We start from the raw sequence: 17,456 nt of genomic DNA, 5'->3' as shown, positions 1-17,456 counted from the left end.
TTTTGTGATCCTTTAGTTATGATTTTTATCCATTTTTGTGTACGTGACATGAAGGTAGTGGCTCTAAGGGCCCCGCTGGCGGTCATAGACCTCATTCTTTTATCAGTAGCACTCTCCTGCTGCTCAACTCTTTCACTGCTCATTTAACCCTTGTGTGGTGTTCGTATTTTTGTTACTCAGCCAGTGTTCATGGGTCTGGTGGACCCGCTAGAGTTTTGGCTTTCCAAATTAACACTATCAAACAATTTTATGTTAAATTACTCAACAGATGTTTACTTCATCCCAATTACAAGACATATGAACAGCAAACATGGTTAATTTTTTCCCTTTACCTTTGTTAGATCACATTTATGAATTAATGTGCTTCTCGTTTTTCTTTTATATAAAATGTTATAAATAAATCAGTTATAATCAAGTGGAGTGAGTGGAAAGACACAACACATTTACACGTGAAAAAATAATTAATTGTTTAATTTTTCTTTTGAAAAAAACTGAACACGGGTCTCACAGACCCGAACACCATACAAGGGTTAATAAGGCAATTAAACTGAACATGCTCAGTGGTCACCGAGACGACAACGCCTGCACTTAAACTCACAGAAACCTGAACTGAAAAGTGACTGACAACTTTTTGTTCCATATTTTGTTGAAACGTTGCTCTTCCTGTGCAAATTTATTGCAAGAGTGGCTTCAAAAAGGAGGAAAGCTGAGAGGGTTAGTATCAACCAGAACTCATTATTAGGTAACTGGTAATTAAGTTGATAAATGAGTACGCTGAGGACAAATTACCGTTTGAGACAAGTAGATTAGCCAGATGATGTTCAGTGCAGAGCCTGATAGCTGTTCATGCAGAAAACATTGCGACTGGCACATGAGGCTACACTACACTTTTTACTTTGGTCTAATATTTATTTTGTTTTACTACTTTTTTATAGAGCATTTACAGCTCATGTCCCCATTGTGCTGTTTCTAATAAAGAGATATGTCTGTACTTTCAGGGGTTGCAAGTCCAAAAGGCTGTGGGACTCTAGATAAGGAGGACCAGACTTCTGGCACTTCTTTAAGGCTTCCTGGTTGCATCCTTAACCACTTGATGTTATAAACAGAAAATTAAAGTACTGATGTGACAAGTGGAGTGTATATACTGTATTTTTTCAGCTGAAATGCAGTTAAAATTTTATAATACAGATGGGCGATGACCCAAAAGATCGAAGAGTGTATGTCCTCCAAAAACCCCCCAGAGATTTATTAAAGCAACGAAGTGGAATATTCTTACTCAGTCAAGTCAGTCACCTGATCTGAACCCTATTGAGCATGCATGTCACTTGTTGAAGACTAGACTTCAGACAGAAAGCCTCACAAACAAACAGCAACTGACAGCCGCTGCAGTGAAGACCTAGCATAGCATTAAAAAGGAGGAAAGCCAGCATCTGGTGATTTCCATGAGTTCAAGACCTCAGGCTGTCATCGCATAGAAATGAAGACTCTATTTTCAGTTATTTCATTTGTCTGGTTACTTTTGAGCCCCTGAAATGATGGGATTGTGTTAGACTTTTATGCAATCCTTTTTTTCAACCTCCTAAATTAAAGCTGAAAGTCTGCACCTCAGCTGCATCTGAGTTGTTTCATTTAAAATTCATTGTGGTAACGTACAGAACCAAAATTAGAAAAATGTGGTATTCAAACACCACTTTAGTGAAGTCCCAGAATAAAACTGAGGAGCTGGAAATCATAATAACAGGTGCCTGTTTAAAAAATTAACTTTTTTCAGATTTTTTTTGTGCAACACAACCATGCAACTAAAGACAGATCTGTACAGTGTGTGATTAGCATGACACTGAGTTGGGGTTTTTTGGTTTGTTTTCTAATCATTTATTTTTTAGATTATCATCATCATATTTTTGTAACTCCCCCCCCCCCCTGTGATTAAAACAGGAGCAAAGCAGAGCAATCACACACCTGTTTCTTCTTTGCCGATTCTTAATCACATCCAGGTTTCTGGAATTAATTCTTGTCTCTGTGTGGTGTAATCCATCTTGCATGTGTGGAAACCAGTGAACAGGCTACTAATTGGACACAGAAATGAGCAAGGAATTGCACAGAATGAGAAAAATCAATATCGTGAGCATGTTTGAGGAGGTAAGAGGGAGCATCAGGACTGTTTTCACTAAAGTATGATAACATCAGTGACTTCCTCTGCCTGCTACAACTGAATTTGAACCAGCTCTGAATTTATTTTCTTGGGCTATTTTAATTCCGTCTGTGTTGTAAGGATACTGAGACATGTTTTTGCTGTTTGTCTGTGCTGTAAATAGGTTTGTGCACCAGGTCCCTCAGTAACATAGCTCACTATCAAGGTGACTGATTAAGACTGTCAGTGTCCACCAGTACTTCTAATTACAAACCTTCCCCAGCTCCAGATGTGAAAAAGATTAAACCTGACTATTTCTAATTCAAGTCACGGTAAATGTTCTACCCTACCTATCTGAGAGTAACTAATCCCATCCTAATGAGCTCCACTTGTCATATTTCCCGTTACAAGTTTTCGCCTTCCCTTCTGTCTCTGACTCCCAGAACTTCGGCGTTCACATGCTGAAGACGGTGCGCCTGCTACGCCTTTTACGCCTCCTGCAGAAGCTGGATCGTTACTCCCAGTACAGCGCTGTGGTCCTCACGCTGCTCATGTCCACCTTTGCACTGCTGGCCCACTGGATGGCCTGCGTGTGGTACTTCATTGGGCGCAGCGAGATCGAAAGTAATAGCCTCACCTCTTGGGATATAGGTTCGTGTCTGTGTGTCTGTATTGTGGTTTCATTTAAAGATTTACGGGGATTCATTAGATGGGGGAGCAAAAGAGCAAAGAGACAGGGAGACAGACCCAATCAAAGATTGTGCGTGTCATTTTAAATGCTCCGAAGCAAAGCATGAAGATACTCTTCTACGTGCAGCTTGTATGTGTGTCCTTTCACTGCGAAAACACTTCTAATTATGGTGATCTGTTTCCCCTCCTACTGCGCTCACCGGTGCCAAACAACAACAATACTGCGAGGTGCATGTGATGCTGGTGCTTATCCTGTTTGAGCGATTTAACGCAACAAAGCGCAATGAGACAAAAGAGTAGAGAGGGAGGACGATGGTGAGCAGCGGTTAAAGATATATGGTTTTCTCTGATTTGTAGATGCACGTGGATGTAAATGTACACGTGGGGTGGGCTAAGGTGGAGAAGTGGGTCAGCCGTTTATCATAGGGTTGGTAATTGAGCTTGCACAAATTGCTTCCAATGAGCAGGCTTGTTCTCCACTAGTCAGGCTTAATGAGAGTTGTGCACACGAGGTTTAAAAGCTCTCTTACCAGTTTATTTATGTAACACTACACAAGTCAGCTCTGGGTTTACAGACAAAAAGCTGTGTTTTACTCTTGAAATTACAATATTCTGATAGAGACTCAGCAGGAAAGAAGACAAGGGAGCAGACAATAATGCACAAAAGTCTCTGTATTTTGCGTCCATGGAGACGGACGTTATGTGTTTTGTTTAAATTGGTCTTGAGCAATAGTTCTCCAGGGTTTCTGAAGGTCTTTCAAAGTCTTATTTGGCTGCTTTGTACAGTCCCTGTACTCATCCATCTTCTGATGGATAGGGATGATGTTGTGTCTACACATAACAGACAACTTAGCAAAGAACACATTTTAAATTGTATCTTTGGCTACTAAAGAACAGCCTGTTCCAGATCTAGTCATAGGTTTTTGTCCATTTTTGCATCTGTTTTCTGTTTTGTGAAATGAATATATGACTAGATAATAGTTGAACTTTTTTAAGCATTATAAGAGTATGTTATATCGGTATTGTGCGCCACTAGGATGCCTAATCATTTTAAAGCCATTTAGGGTTCAAGGAATGACCTCTGCTTATATAAGTGATGCCCGTTACTGTGGTTGATTAAGTAGTAGTGTGAAGCAAATATGAGAAGTCCCTTGTGATGTAAGTAATTTCTAAGAGACTTTGACTTCCTGTCAAAATGTTAAAACAGCCACAAGCTGACAGATAATGAGACTTATTATTTGCACTGTGCATAAATACAATCTGACATTAAAATGCTTGCATGCTGTGTCAGACGTGTACTCCCAAATGCACATACACCAAAGCTGAAGGAATGACTCTACCCTTCCAGGCTTGTTACCGCCGCTAATGAAGCCTTCTAGTAAAGGTCATCAAACAAACACGGTTGCACTCTCATTAAACTGACAAACTCTTCTGGACTGTCCCACTTCCCCCACCAGGCTGGCTCCATGAACTGGCCAAACGCTTGGGAACGCCATACTTTATGGCACCGCTGACCTCCCTGCTGGGAGTCTCTGAATCGCCTCAAGACACTGTGACAGCAGGACTAAGCAATTACAGCCAGTGGAACGGCTCTAGTTTGGAGCCACTGAACGGGGCGAGCGTGTTGGATTCAGGCCAGTGGAATGGCAGCAAGACCAGAGTGAGGGCACCGAATGGCTCAGGGATGACAGTGAGCGGCGGACCGTCTGTCAGGAGCTCCTACGTGACATCACTCTACTTTGCCCTGAGCAGTCTGACCAGTGTGGGCTTTGGCAACGTTTCGGCCAACACGGACTCTGAGAAGATCTTCTCCATCTGCACCATGCTGATCGGAGGTGGGCAAAACCTCAACATCAAAATCAGATGTTCTTAACCCTTTACAGCCTGAGCCATAAAAAATATCTGTCTGTCTGTCTGTCTGTTGGGTTTTTTCAACAACCAAAAATATTATGTAGGAAAAAATTTTCCGTTAAAATACAAAACCTCATTGTTTGTTTGTTTTTTGCTTTTTTATGCAAATGAGTAACTGTGTAAGTGGTAAAATTTAATGCTTGGTTTTCAAAATATGGAAAAAAAATCTGTTAAAACAAATATATATATATATCATATGATATGATATACCTTTATTAGTCCCACAAGGGGAAATTTATATATATATATATATATATATACCACTTTTGCCCAGTAATCCCAAGTTATTTAAACCTCACACTGCACATTTCATGCTGGACGTTAAGCGAACTCACACAAGTACCTCAAGTACAGCAAAAAACATCACACTGAGCAGCTTTTCAGGTGTTCTTACCTGTTTTTCTGTCTCCTCTGCAGCATTAATGCATGCTGTGGTTTTTGGTAACGTGACCGCCATCATCCAGAGGATGTACTCACGTCGCTCCCTCTACCACACCCGCACCAAGGACCTGAAGGACTTTATTCGTGTGCACAGGTTACCCAAGGTGCTGGAGCAACGCATGATGGAGTGTTTCCAGACAACCTGGTCTGTCAACAACGGTATTGATGTCAGTGAGGTAGGAAGGATGACATTTGGTCTTGATAGTGCAGGAATCTAAGATAGATCTCAGGTACTGCTGCCCTGAGGCAAAAGTAAAACTCATAGGAGTGTTTGTGCATCCAATTCAGTGAATTCTAGATGGAAACAAATGTGAGACTGATCCTTTAACGTTCTCAAACGGACATGTGGCCTCTGTAGCATGGATTAGCCACAATGGGATAAAGTGGAGTGAAAGTGCAGATGAGGTGACTTGTCCTCCAGGCAGACTAGAAAATAAATAAATATATATATAAAAAAAAACACGGCTCCCAGTCATTGAGAGGATTTGGTTTTTGTTTGGTTTCTCTCACGCTGGAGCAGCCATCTTAATTTAACGGATTAATGGCCTCACAGACTCTAAACTCACTCCTGGTGTGTTTTGCCACCAGTTGGTTTTAAATCTAGATAATCCTGTCTTTTTTTTTAAGAAATAACATCATGGAGGACAGACGCTCTTACTTTTGACATGACTACCAGCAACTTTCCTCCTTGCAAAGTTTTCCCCTTTTCCACATTAGGCCTTTCCCTTTAGAAACCAGCGAGATCGTGCGAGTGAGTAAATATGCAAAAACATTTTAAGCCTTTAAACCTCTTGCTGAACATGCATGTATCAGCTGCTTGTGACTATGTGGGAAGGTGAAAAGGTTTTATTTTGGCTGTTACCTTCACCTTCCCACACATTACATTCAGAGGATGGTAGAGAAAGTTGAGAAGCCTCTAACAGCAGCAGAAGTTGAGGCAGAGATTGAGCCATGTTCTCGTTCCGTCTTCAGCTGCTGAAGGACTTCCCGGATGAGCTCAGAGCCGACATCGCGATGCACTTGAATAAAGAGCTGCTGCAGCTGTCGCTCTTTGAATCGGCCAGCAGGGGGTGTCTGCGCTCCCTCTCCCTGATCATCAAGACCTCCTTTTGCGCTCCGGGGGAGTTCCTCATCCGCCAGGGTGACGCGCTCCAGGCTATCTACTTTGTATGCTCCGGCTCCATGGAAGTCCTGAAGGACAACACTGTGCTGGCCATTTTAGGTAAAGAAAAACAAAATCAGCTCATTTTGACTACAAACCCAAACAGTTCAATCATAAATTACGTTTCCTTATTTTCTGTCATATATACACTGTTACTATGAGAGACGCTCATATTAAACATGACCAAAATTTTAAACCATGAGGTCGGTGTCCACACAAGTTATCCCTGTGACCCAAAAGCTTACGTTTATACCCTTGGCTCTGTCTTAAGTCATAGAGAAGGGTGATTTTTAATATGGTCACCTCAAGCATACAGCCCAGTCTGCCCACCTGCTGTTCAGACCCCCTGTTTGTGAGAGACTAAAGGAGTACTGACAGTTCTTTATGTAGTGCACCCATTCCCAAAGTCAAAAAGTCTGCAAGACCCTTAAGAACCAGGCAATCCAATGGGGCCACCCAATAATCAAACTCTTATCAAAATACTAATCTGATCAAAAAGTGATGTATTTCCTTGAAATGTCTGCAAAAAAGAACATAAATGGCACAGGCGATTGGCAATAAACAGCTAATGCTACCCAGTCATATGCAAAGTCTTTAATGTCCAAGAGTCCAAGAATGAAAGAGTTAAATATAGGCATAAGAGGCCATTTAGCCATTTAGATAAACCGTGTTGGATCAAGGACACATCTAAAACCTGCAGGACACCAGCCCTCGACACCTGTGCTCTAGACCATAGAAGCTCTCCTTGATTTTGGCAGGAAACAGGCTTAAAAACCAGCATTTATCTGAGAGTGCACGAGGATGGAGCTAAAGAGGCCTACAGTCATTTCTTTGTATGATTAATAGAGTTCAGTGAGCTTCAGAGGAAAAGAGCGCTGTCATTATTGCCTTCGTTGAGTGCCAGATAGCCGTCATGGGAGGTTTGCTCTCGAGTCGAGTCATCGAAACCTCTTTCCGCTCTTCATTCGTGGCCATTACCGTTGCACGGTCTCTCTTTGTGCTGCAGTGAGAATTGGAAATTGAGTGAAATGTTTGCACAGAAAGATGACCCAAAGGTGATCCAGGTGAAACTAACAGTTTAGTTGCAGAAGCTTACGTCAGCTGTTAGTTAAACAGTGGCGGCACTTTGCCAGCTCCGGTATGACATTTGTGCACAAGCACAAATGTAGGGTTGCCCCTATGAAGTAATAATATTTCAAAATGCTGGAAAAATTATTTCTAGAGTTGTGATGGTGGCATATAAGGTTGCTTTTAAAACACACGGGAAATCAACGACAGGAAGACAAAATAGAAGATAAGGAATCTTCCTTTTTAATCTCATCTGCTTGCAAGCAAATATGTTTTGTCTGGTCTCAGTGCTGTGTGCAAAGATGGAAAAAGGCTGTTTAACACTAAGGTCGTTATTAGGTTTTCAAGATTTAATAGCCGGCTTTTATGGAGACGAACATAATTAAGAAGAGCGGCCCAGAGCTTATAAAACTGCAGCCATATTAAACCGTCCCTGTGGGCAACAATAAACACCCCATCAGATGGAAGATGGAGTGTGACCCAGGGATTGATGAGACCGTTTGGGAGCACCCATAACCCCTAAAGCAAACCTATAAACAACATTAATGTGTGAATTAATGAATTATTCATTTCTCCACTTAGCTGTGGTGGAACAAGTTGTAGACATGTTGACATGCTGTCAGACACTTTGCACTATACGTAAACAGTGTCAGACATCCAGCTGTTGCGGAGCGAGACTCGTCCTATACCGCAAGTATTTTATTGAAGTGAGGGCTGTTTGTCTGAAAGAAAAAAAGAGGCTAAAAAGCTCTGGGATATGGGAGATAATCTGTGGGTTCAGGATGTTTGAGCCAATTTCAATGCAAAAAAGAAGCACAGAGACAGCAGCTTCACTTGAGAGCGGGTAATGGCTAACAACATCAAACCACCACTGAGAATATTCCTGCAGTTTCACCTTTAAATTGCACCGCAAGCAGCTTGTTAAACAGCTGAAATCACCAACCTGGGTCAATGTCATACTGCCACAATAAGAGCCTCTCCAGGGTCTTGTCCTACAACACGTACATCGACACGCTTTCCATTCCGACGTGGATAAAACAGAATACAGAATCATAAGCACACTCGCAAACAGCACTGGAATCAGTTCAGGTCCACATGAAGTGGAGGTAGCAAATTAGCAACAATGTTTTTCATTTTAATGAGCTAACTGGTGTAAATAATAAAGTGACTGCTGCCTACAGAGGAGAGACAGCAAACTCGTTAGTATGTCTGACCTGCATGTGTTATTGGGTGCACACATGCAGGCCTAAAAGCATGCATTTCTTGCTTTCTTATACATATAGAGGTGAGCAAACAGTGCTTTTTTTCTTATCACAGTATTCCTGTCTGCTCTTTCTCTCACACACACATGCGCACAAATTGGTGTGGCATTGCCACTTTGGATTTACAGCTCAGGAGACGACAGTGTGGTAAAGAGGGGAAGCAGAAGAAGGAAATGCTGACCTTCTATTCCAATTCATAGCTGTTTATTTGTACTTCACAGTCTAACAATACATGTCACCTTGTCATGGTCTGTGAGTCTTGTTGTAGGTGTTCTAAGGTTTTCCTTATTTCTATAAATATTGTTTTTTCTTTTCTTTTTTTTGCCTGTCCCGTTTGGTTCTTTTGCCATCAGAATTATTGTCTAAAGGCGAAGAAAGATGCCCAATTTACTTTACCAAACTGACCATCCCAGCCTTGCCGTAATGATCTATTTGATTCACCTTTTATTGTTTATTTTATTTATTTTCACTTGCTAGATACGGGACAGACTTGAATGAGGAAAAGAAAAGGGAGAAAGGAAGAGGGGGGAAAAACAGCGGAGAAGAGGGACGGGGATAAAGGGCAAAAAAACAAAAACCAACTAAATGAGCAGACAAAAAACATACATATATCAATCATCTGGATCACCTGTTGAGAAAGAAAAAAGAAAACAAGCAGAAGAAAACAAGAGCAATACAATAAACAACATCACGATGATATATGGGAATATAACAGCAAATACTAAATATTAACCATTATTGTGCAGCACGTAATATCGACAGCGCACAGTGTCTATAAATATTGTAAAGGCTTCTGTGATTTTATGGTTGTTTCTTTGTTCATAGTTTTCTGAGGCATATCTTGATTTCTGTGCATTTCCACGATTATTCTGATATTATGAGTTTCTTGGTGTTTTAGAACTCGAGTTTCTATCAGTTTTCTAAAGTCATATATTGGATTTGTTATTTATTTAGGCTAGCTTTCCTAGTTACTTCCTGTTTTATTTTGGTAGTCTTTTGTCCCTTGTAATTTGTCCCTAGTTTTGCTTCACTTGACAAATTTTCATTAATTAGTTTAAACTGTACCTTGTCTCACCAGCTGTCTCTCATCCTCCTGATAAGCTATCAGGCTATCTCTCTGTGTCTGCATTTGGGTTCTTATCTTGAAATACGTGGCACATGCTCTCACCTCAGAGTTTATTTCCAGTGGGAGCACTTTGCCAGCTCTGCCAGCATGTGCTGCTTGTAGCATGGCAAATTCTTGCATATTAGTATTTGGGGAATGGTCCACAATAAATCAGCTAAATACATTTAGAGAATCAAAGGAAAACGGTGGTTGTAGGGCAAAATGTATATTTGCTTTTGATGTTATGTATGATAACATCAGAATGTTGATATTGACTCTTCAGTGTGCAAGCTAGTTTATTAAGCTAGTTTTAATTATTTAGTTTTATTTGGTAGTTTAGTTCAGTAGTTTCCAGCCTAGGGATTTAGGCCCTCTCCTGGGAACCATAACATAGATAAACAGATGTGAACATACTGTGATATTACCCAACGGGTTGTCTTGATATGGCCATCCTGCCATACTTGTCAGTACAGCCAGATGTGACTAGTTAGTTTGGTTAGCAAGTTTTATCTACTGTTTTAACTGATGCCCACTGATTGGTGCGAACACAGACATAAAATAATACTAGAATTTCACTCATCTGAGTACAGATTTTTTTTTTCTTAGTAACAATAAAACATATCTGAAGTCGAGCTTTTCTTTTGCTAAAATAAAATTTCCACAGTATGACATGAAACAGTGGGTAAACACAGGTGAAACTAGTCACAAAAAGCTCACATCCAAAAAGAGCTGAACCACTAAAGTAGACATTAGTAACACCCACGTTTACTTTGCATTTAATGCTCTGGTAACGAGGCCCAAGAGCAAACTGACTTTTGTGAAGTGTTAAAATTTAACTACTAGCTTCCCAGCTACCATAGCAAGCTAGCTATGCTAGCAAGTTAGATGCATGAGTCCCAAGCCAAGTGCATTCAATTGAGTCACATCACAGCCAGGAGCTGTACTCACCAGGCTGCTGTGGTAGTTTAGTTAACTGATGTTAAATGTCAAAAGAAGTAATGTGATGCTAGTGGAAGTTGTGTTGGTCAAGTGTCTCTCCCCCGCAGTTAAGGCTTGACTAGAAGCAGTTACTTATTTTGCATTACTTTTTATTGTTATTTAATCCGCTCAACACTGACTTGATTTTCTTTCTTTCTTTCTTTCTTTCTTTCTCACTCCCAGAAGGATCCTCTCCATTTTCACTTGGTGGCTTTCATTCTTTTGTTTCATTTTGTTATTCATTGTTATTACAAACCTTTTACATTGCCACTGCTGTAGTTTAAAGTATTTTTAAGTCACCATTTTTTGCCAAGAGAAGTCTAAACCATAGCTCGGTTTTTTGATCATCTTATGAAAAAAACAAAAACAAAAAAAAAACAGATGCCAGATGTGATAAGGAGTCCTCTATCAAGTGCCGGGCTACTTCTTAACACCTCACACACACTGTTTACTATCTATTGTGTCTCTGCTTTCCAGGTCGCGGTGACTTGATTGGCTCTGACTGTCTGACACAGGAGGAAGTTATAAAGACCAACGCCTGTGTGAAAGCATTAACCTACTGTGATCTGCAGTACATCAGCCTCAAAGGGCTGCGTGAGGTGCTCTGCCTCTATCCCGATTACGCTCAGAAGTTCATCACGGAAATCCGGAACGATCTGACGTACAATCTACGAGAAGGGCACAACACTGAGGTACAACAACTGCCAAACATCACTACATTACCTTTGTTGTAGCAATTTTACCACATTAATTTTAGTTTCAGGCTAAACATTATTTTTGAAGCAACACACATTATAAATCCAGTGGTGATATTTTATCAGTGATGTTCAATGCAATAAGAGGAAGAACAAATAAACTCAAGGTGCCAGCAGTGACTGGTGGTTGGTAGAAGGAGGTAAAGCACTTGGATTGTTCTCCACAGCCACATATCCTATCAACATGTTTACAGCCAGATGGGATGTATAATCCCTCCATTATGCTCTGGGTTGATTTAAGGGACAGAGCAGATGCCACCCCAAAAAAACACCCTTCCACTGGAGAGCCATTATGAATGTTATGGGTCCTTCTTACCCTAGCTTTAAGATTTATTATTATTATTTTTTCTTTTAAATGTGGACCCCAATGCAATGTGAAATAGGCAGAAGAAAAAGCAACAAGCCAGAAACACGAAGCCCTGAAATAATAAACGGCAAAAAATGTGAATAAGGAAAAAAGTGAGAGGAACACTGAGAACGAGCAGAGGTGACCAAGAAGATGGAAGGACAGGGTACAGGGAGAAAGCAGGAAAATTAAACACAGAACAAAAGGCAAAAGAAATGAAGGTGGCGGAAAAAATCATAAAAGTTGAGGGGAAAAGGCAAAGGCAGGAAGTAAATCAACAAGAGGCGCAGAAGGAAACGCAAATGCCAAAATAAAACATCACTAAAAACTGAACAATTACTTAACAAAAACATCCAAAGTCATGGCAAACTCATTTTATAGTCACTCCACATAACTTATGTGCAGAACTACAGCTATGTCATTACCTGCATTAGTAAAAGCGTCACCAATTCACCTGTGACATGTGTTCCTTAACCAAGCTTATTTTGCTTCACAAAGGGCGAAAACTCATTTCCACTGATATCAATACACACCTCCTCTAATTGGCTAAAAAAAAAAAGATTAAAGTACCCCTAATCACGAACCAAATTCTAGTTATTTCAATTAGTTTTCATTGCCTTGATCAAGTGTAAAACCTGACTCATGCTAATAATACATTTTAAATGTAACAGCCACGAAAATAGTTTGTCTGTGTCTTAGATTAGTCTCAGTTGTGCAATGATCTCCTCCACCCATTTTTTTTTTTTTTTTACGCCATGCCACGGCGATGGCTTTGCACTTGAAAGGGATTAGCCATCTGGACCGGGACTGAGGAGGAACCCGCGACTTCTGCTTGAGACGCAGCCAGCGGATAAAGACACGATCTAAACACGAGGATTCACATGCCAGGGCTTTACAGATGGATCTCGGCTGTAGCATGCACATGAAAAACCAGCTTACACTAGAAATAAGTCACATTTTTACTGTGAGTAAGCTTGCTAATGAGCACAGAGGCAAGAGAAACCATCAAGGGGGCAAAGACAGTCAAACATAAGGCCCAGGGGCCATAATTAGCCCTCCAAAGTCTCCAATCTGGTCCCCTGGAAAAACATAAAGAATGGCATGAATTTTAGACTTTTAACTGTATTTTAATACTTTTTTTTTACAGCGTTTCCCATTGATAAAGACCTCACCCATAACCATTCAATCTGTACCACAGTAAATAAGTAATAGATAAACAATTAGATGATAGAAGGTTGCAGGTTTTTCACTATCTACTGTAAAAATTGATGATTTTTACAGTGGGTTCACCAGTGGGCTGTAATGTTACAGTTTTACAATTTAAGGCCAAAGTCATGTAAACTGGGCCCTGTGTGGTCCACAATGTAAAATGAGTTTGACATTCATATAGTATAACAAAAAAAGACAGAAAAATATGTAAATAAAACCGAAATAATGGTTTTTTGTTGTTGTTCTTGTATAAAAACATCACTGCTGTTAGAAATCCTAACCTTGTCCCATTTTTAAGTGTAGTATAATAAAGTTAGATTTCACCTGGTATGAAATGATTGCAGCAATTTCTTACTAAATATTAGATTTTGCCATAAACATTTCACTTAACATTTATTGCTAAATTCATTCTGCCTGAAAATAACCTAGTTTCAAATTCTGGAATTTAATAATTTATAAGATAAAATTAAATCTTTAAGCCTTACAAGATAAATGTGGTCATGTTTTCAAACAGGTTAAGCAAACACAGTTAAAATTCAACTCTGTTCCAGCTGAATTTTACTCGAAAGTTGTATCAAAACAAGTTTTCAAAGCCAAGAACAGTTTTGGAAAAATATGGGCTTAATTCTGTCAACAAGAATAATTAAATTGGTGCATTGAAAAGACACCAGTTTGAGATGATTTGAGCTTTGTGAGTTGTCCAACTTTGTGCTGCCATCAGAAGATGGTACACGTGGACATGGTCAGCAACAATACTCAGACAGGTTGTGGTAAATGGTAAATGGCCTGTATTTGTATAGCGCTTTACTAGTCCCTAAGGACCCCAAAGCGCTTTACACATCCAGTCATCCACCCGTTCACACACACATTCAGACACACATTCACACATGATGTTTAAATGTAGCTCAGCTGGTACTTAAGAGGCTCAAAATGTGTCAAAAAGATATCCTCCACACCATTACAGAACCAACAGGGGGATCTATTAAAAGATATGATGGAGCCATGCTTTTGTGTTGCGTACCCAGAAATCCAGACTCGCCAGACTGGAAAATGTTTTTCCTATCTTCTGTTTTCGAGTTGTGGTGATCCTTTGTGAAATGTAGTGTCAGTTTCCTGGTCTCAAATGAAAGAAGTAAAACCACTCACTGGATAGTTTCTCTCTTTTTTTAAGATTGTTCTCTGGAAAACCTAGAGATGCTTGTTTGGGCAGATTCATGCTCCAAGTCACTTAAATCACCTTTCTTCCCCATTCTAAATGCGCTGACTTGCTGTCATGTGATTGGCTGATTAGGTATTTGCATTAACAGGCAGTTTCGAATCAAGATGGATGCAGATCCAGCATGAAAGGATAAGAATGAATCTCAAGCTCACTGCACCAAACTTGTCAGCATCTTACAGTCACAAACCCACATATGGAGTTTATGTATATGCACGTGCAGCGAAAGCAGCGATGCATCCTTAAGTGGGCGCAGCGTGGGACTAAAAATAGTGCTGTCAGATGTGTGTGGGAGGGGCAGGGTCATCCCCAGATGGATAAAAATAGAGCGATATCCAGATGGAGACGAGACGAGGAAAACATCAGGATGAAGGGGAAGCTGCAGGGGAAGAAGGAGGAAGAACCTTGCTGATATTTGCATTCACGTGCCAACACACAAAGAAATCCACACGCACAGTCATATTTCCATCACCTACTGAAGACAATTATTTTCATTCATTTCCTGGAGGCTCAAACCAGACTTCACAGTGATGTGATTGTGTCAGCACATTTATGCCCTCTAAGTGCAAACACAATGCAGATAGCGGACTAACATAACACAACATATTTGCACTTGCTAAAAGATGTAGAAACTCACACACACACACACACAACATGTTACTGGTCACACTCCAGCCCAGTGTTCATACATACACCGTTTTACACACCTGCAAACCCAACACTAATAACTTCCCGGTGGCCCTTTTGTGGCACGCTGCATATCAAGACTGCACGTGCTGCTCACATACTACACACAGACCCACACACACTGAAACTCCAAACAGTCCCTTCTCCGCTTAGTTCCCTCCAGGCAAACCTCTGCTAAAATTAAACCTCTGTGATCTAAAAATACCAAGCAGGCACGTGAGCCCAAGACTGGATGAAGAAGACAACAAGCAGAGGAGAGAGGAGGGGAAGGGTGGTGTTGGTGGTGGTGACAGGGGGAAACAAAAATTGAGGACAAGGGAGAATAGAGGGAAAAGAGAAAATGGGGTTGCATGCCAGCTTTTTTAATCAGCTTTTGAACTGGAGCATGTGAGAATGCATAAATGCAAAAAGAGAAAAGGCGCAGGATATACAACCAACAACCTTTTAATACAATGCATCTACCGCCTACAACACGCTGAGTGCAGGAATTAAACTCTCTGTTTAGTTCAGTTGGTTCACCTCACACAGACTGACTGTCAGCGACTGGAGCGTTTGCTTTGAATGAGAATGCTTCTTTGCAGGGCTGCTCATAAAATGAATGGAGATGAGAGCCGATGCAGCTGTTGTGAATGGCGAGTCTTCACTCTGATCAGTGCTTTGAGTAACTCAGCAGCTCCCCCTACTGATCAGCGAGTGACATGACACCATTCCTGATTCCTCTCAAAAAGCTTTTCAGATTGTTTTGTGTTTTCACTTTAAAGACAAAAAAAGGTAGTCTGCAGGAAAAAAAGAATAATATTTCAATATTTATTTCAGTCTTGCTGAAAATTGATGATGTTTTCTAACCTCCCATCTTAATTTCTGCCCCATCAGGGAGACTGTGAGAGTAATGGAGGAATCATGAAAAAGCTTCCTTCCATTAAGGAAGATGAGGAGGGCTCAGGGTCCGAGGGCGAACGCTCCCCTCTGCCCAAGATGTCATCCCTTGGCAGGCTGGGCCGCGGCCTGCGTTCCCCCCTCCGCTCCCCTCTTCGCTCCCCGCTTCTGCCGCCGAGGCCCTTCCGGCCAGCAAGTGATCCCGTCCGGCCCTCCAGCCTGCAGATCCCTGTTGTGAGCTTCAGCTGCCTGCAGCCGGACCTCAGCCCTCGGTAGGGAGCCATTCACGGATTTATTGACTCGGTACTTAGCATTAGATTCGCCTGGAGGAGTTCATTCACTGGTAAATAATCCTCAGTGGGAATTTGGCCTGAATTGCTTGTCACTTGTGACATTATTCATAAACACAAACCATCCACAGGCTAATTTGCATGGAGTCCCTAGAGAGGTGGCAGCAGACTCTGGGCTTGGGGAATCAATTTATTTTGGCTCAGCTGTGTGAGGGCGCAGACGAGCATAAATTGTGCCACTGTGTCAGTTTTACAAAAAAACATGTAAAAGCAGGATTACAGTTGTATTTTTTAAAAAAGAAAAAAAAAGTCACCTACCTTTAATGATTGGTTTTAGTAAACTGGGCACAACCAGTAAAGCAGCTCAGACACCCACACTGTCTCTACCTTTTCTTCATCTAATGCCTTATACCCAAATGCCAGCACTGGGTCGCAGATGGAGGGTGATTCTTGGCACATGGCTTTTTAATCACGTTTCATTCAAAAAAAAAAATGGCACAGTTAGATTTCTTCAATAAAGTTGAGTTCAAAGCACACAAACATATGAATTACTGTCTTGTTGGATTTTTTTTTAAATGAAACTGTTAAAATTGTTTAAAAACACATTTTTTTTCTAATGTTCACCAAAGTTGGTAAAAATAGTCTTAAATCCATTTTCTACTTCGTATCCATGTCTGGATTAGTCAGCAGGCTAAGCTGAGAAACCCAGACCTCCTACAGCTCTTCAGGGTGGATACAAAGGTAATGCCATGCTGGCTGACAGGCAGATCACAGACATGCTCTGGCATATCAGAAGTGTGCACCCGGTCTCCCAGTAGGACGTTGTTCCATGAATTGCTATCTTACCATGGTGGAGGGGTTTGCTTGCCCATGTTGGGATAGCAACCATTCAGCCTGAGAAGTTTGGCCCTTTATTCGGGACAAATTGGTCCTATGTGAGGGTCCAGATTAAGAGAGATTCAGAAAACCCCTTAGATGCTGACAAGATCAAGGGAATAGTTCACCCTGACCAAGACATAATCACTGGAGCTTCATCCTGGAGCCAGGCCCTGGGTAGGGGCTCGAGAACGAGCTCCATTTGGTTGGGCCTTTGCTCATTCTCGAGCCTAGCCAGGCTTAGCATAAATGAGGTCTACCACTCGGAGAAAGCACCATAGGGGTTCAATGCACTTTGGCTTGAGCAGCAGTCAGGCACCCTGTCGGCCTTGCTTACCAATCTTAAAATCAAGCCTTTCAAAGGTTATCTTATAGATATTTTTTTCAACAGTGTTTGTCTATTAAAGACAAACCACCGGTAAAGCTGCCGAACAGGAAGTGAAGTTGTAATTT

At 41.1% G+C, this 17,456-nt stretch overlaps 1 protein-coding gene across 2 annotated transcripts in view; it reads left to right on the top strand.

Moving 5' to 3' along the window:
* The window catches only part of LOC113015985 (potassium voltage-gated channel subfamily H member 3-like), a 53,911-nt gene that overhangs the window by 28,483 nt on the left and 7,972 nt on the right, over positions 1–17,456 (top strand). For both annotated transcript variants that reach the window (XM_026158405.1, XM_026158404.1), the window contains exons 7-12: positions 2,575–2,782; positions 4,279–4,656; positions 5,150–5,349; positions 6,146–6,395; positions 11,226–11,440; positions 15,835–16,109. In XM_026158405.1, coding sequence (XP_026014190.1) covers positions 2,575–2,782; positions 4,279–4,656; positions 5,150–5,349; positions 6,146–6,395; positions 11,226–11,440; positions 15,835–16,109 — 1,526 coding nt within the window. The remainder of the gene's footprint in view (positions 1–2,574; positions 2,783–4,278; positions 4,657–5,149; positions 5,350–6,145; positions 6,396–11,225; positions 11,441–15,834; positions 16,110–17,456) is intronic.

Source organism: Astatotilapia calliptera, chromosome 23, assembly GCF_900246225.1.
Source record: "Astatotilapia calliptera chromosome 23, fAstCal1.2, whole genome shotgun sequence".
In the NCBI taxonomy this organism is placed as follows: domain Eukaryota; kingdom Metazoa; phylum Chordata; class Actinopteri; order Cichliformes; family Cichlidae; genus Astatotilapia; species Astatotilapia calliptera.
The sequence above is the reverse complement of the archived record's forward strand: the minus strand, read 5'-3'. Positions and strand labels throughout refer to the sequence as shown.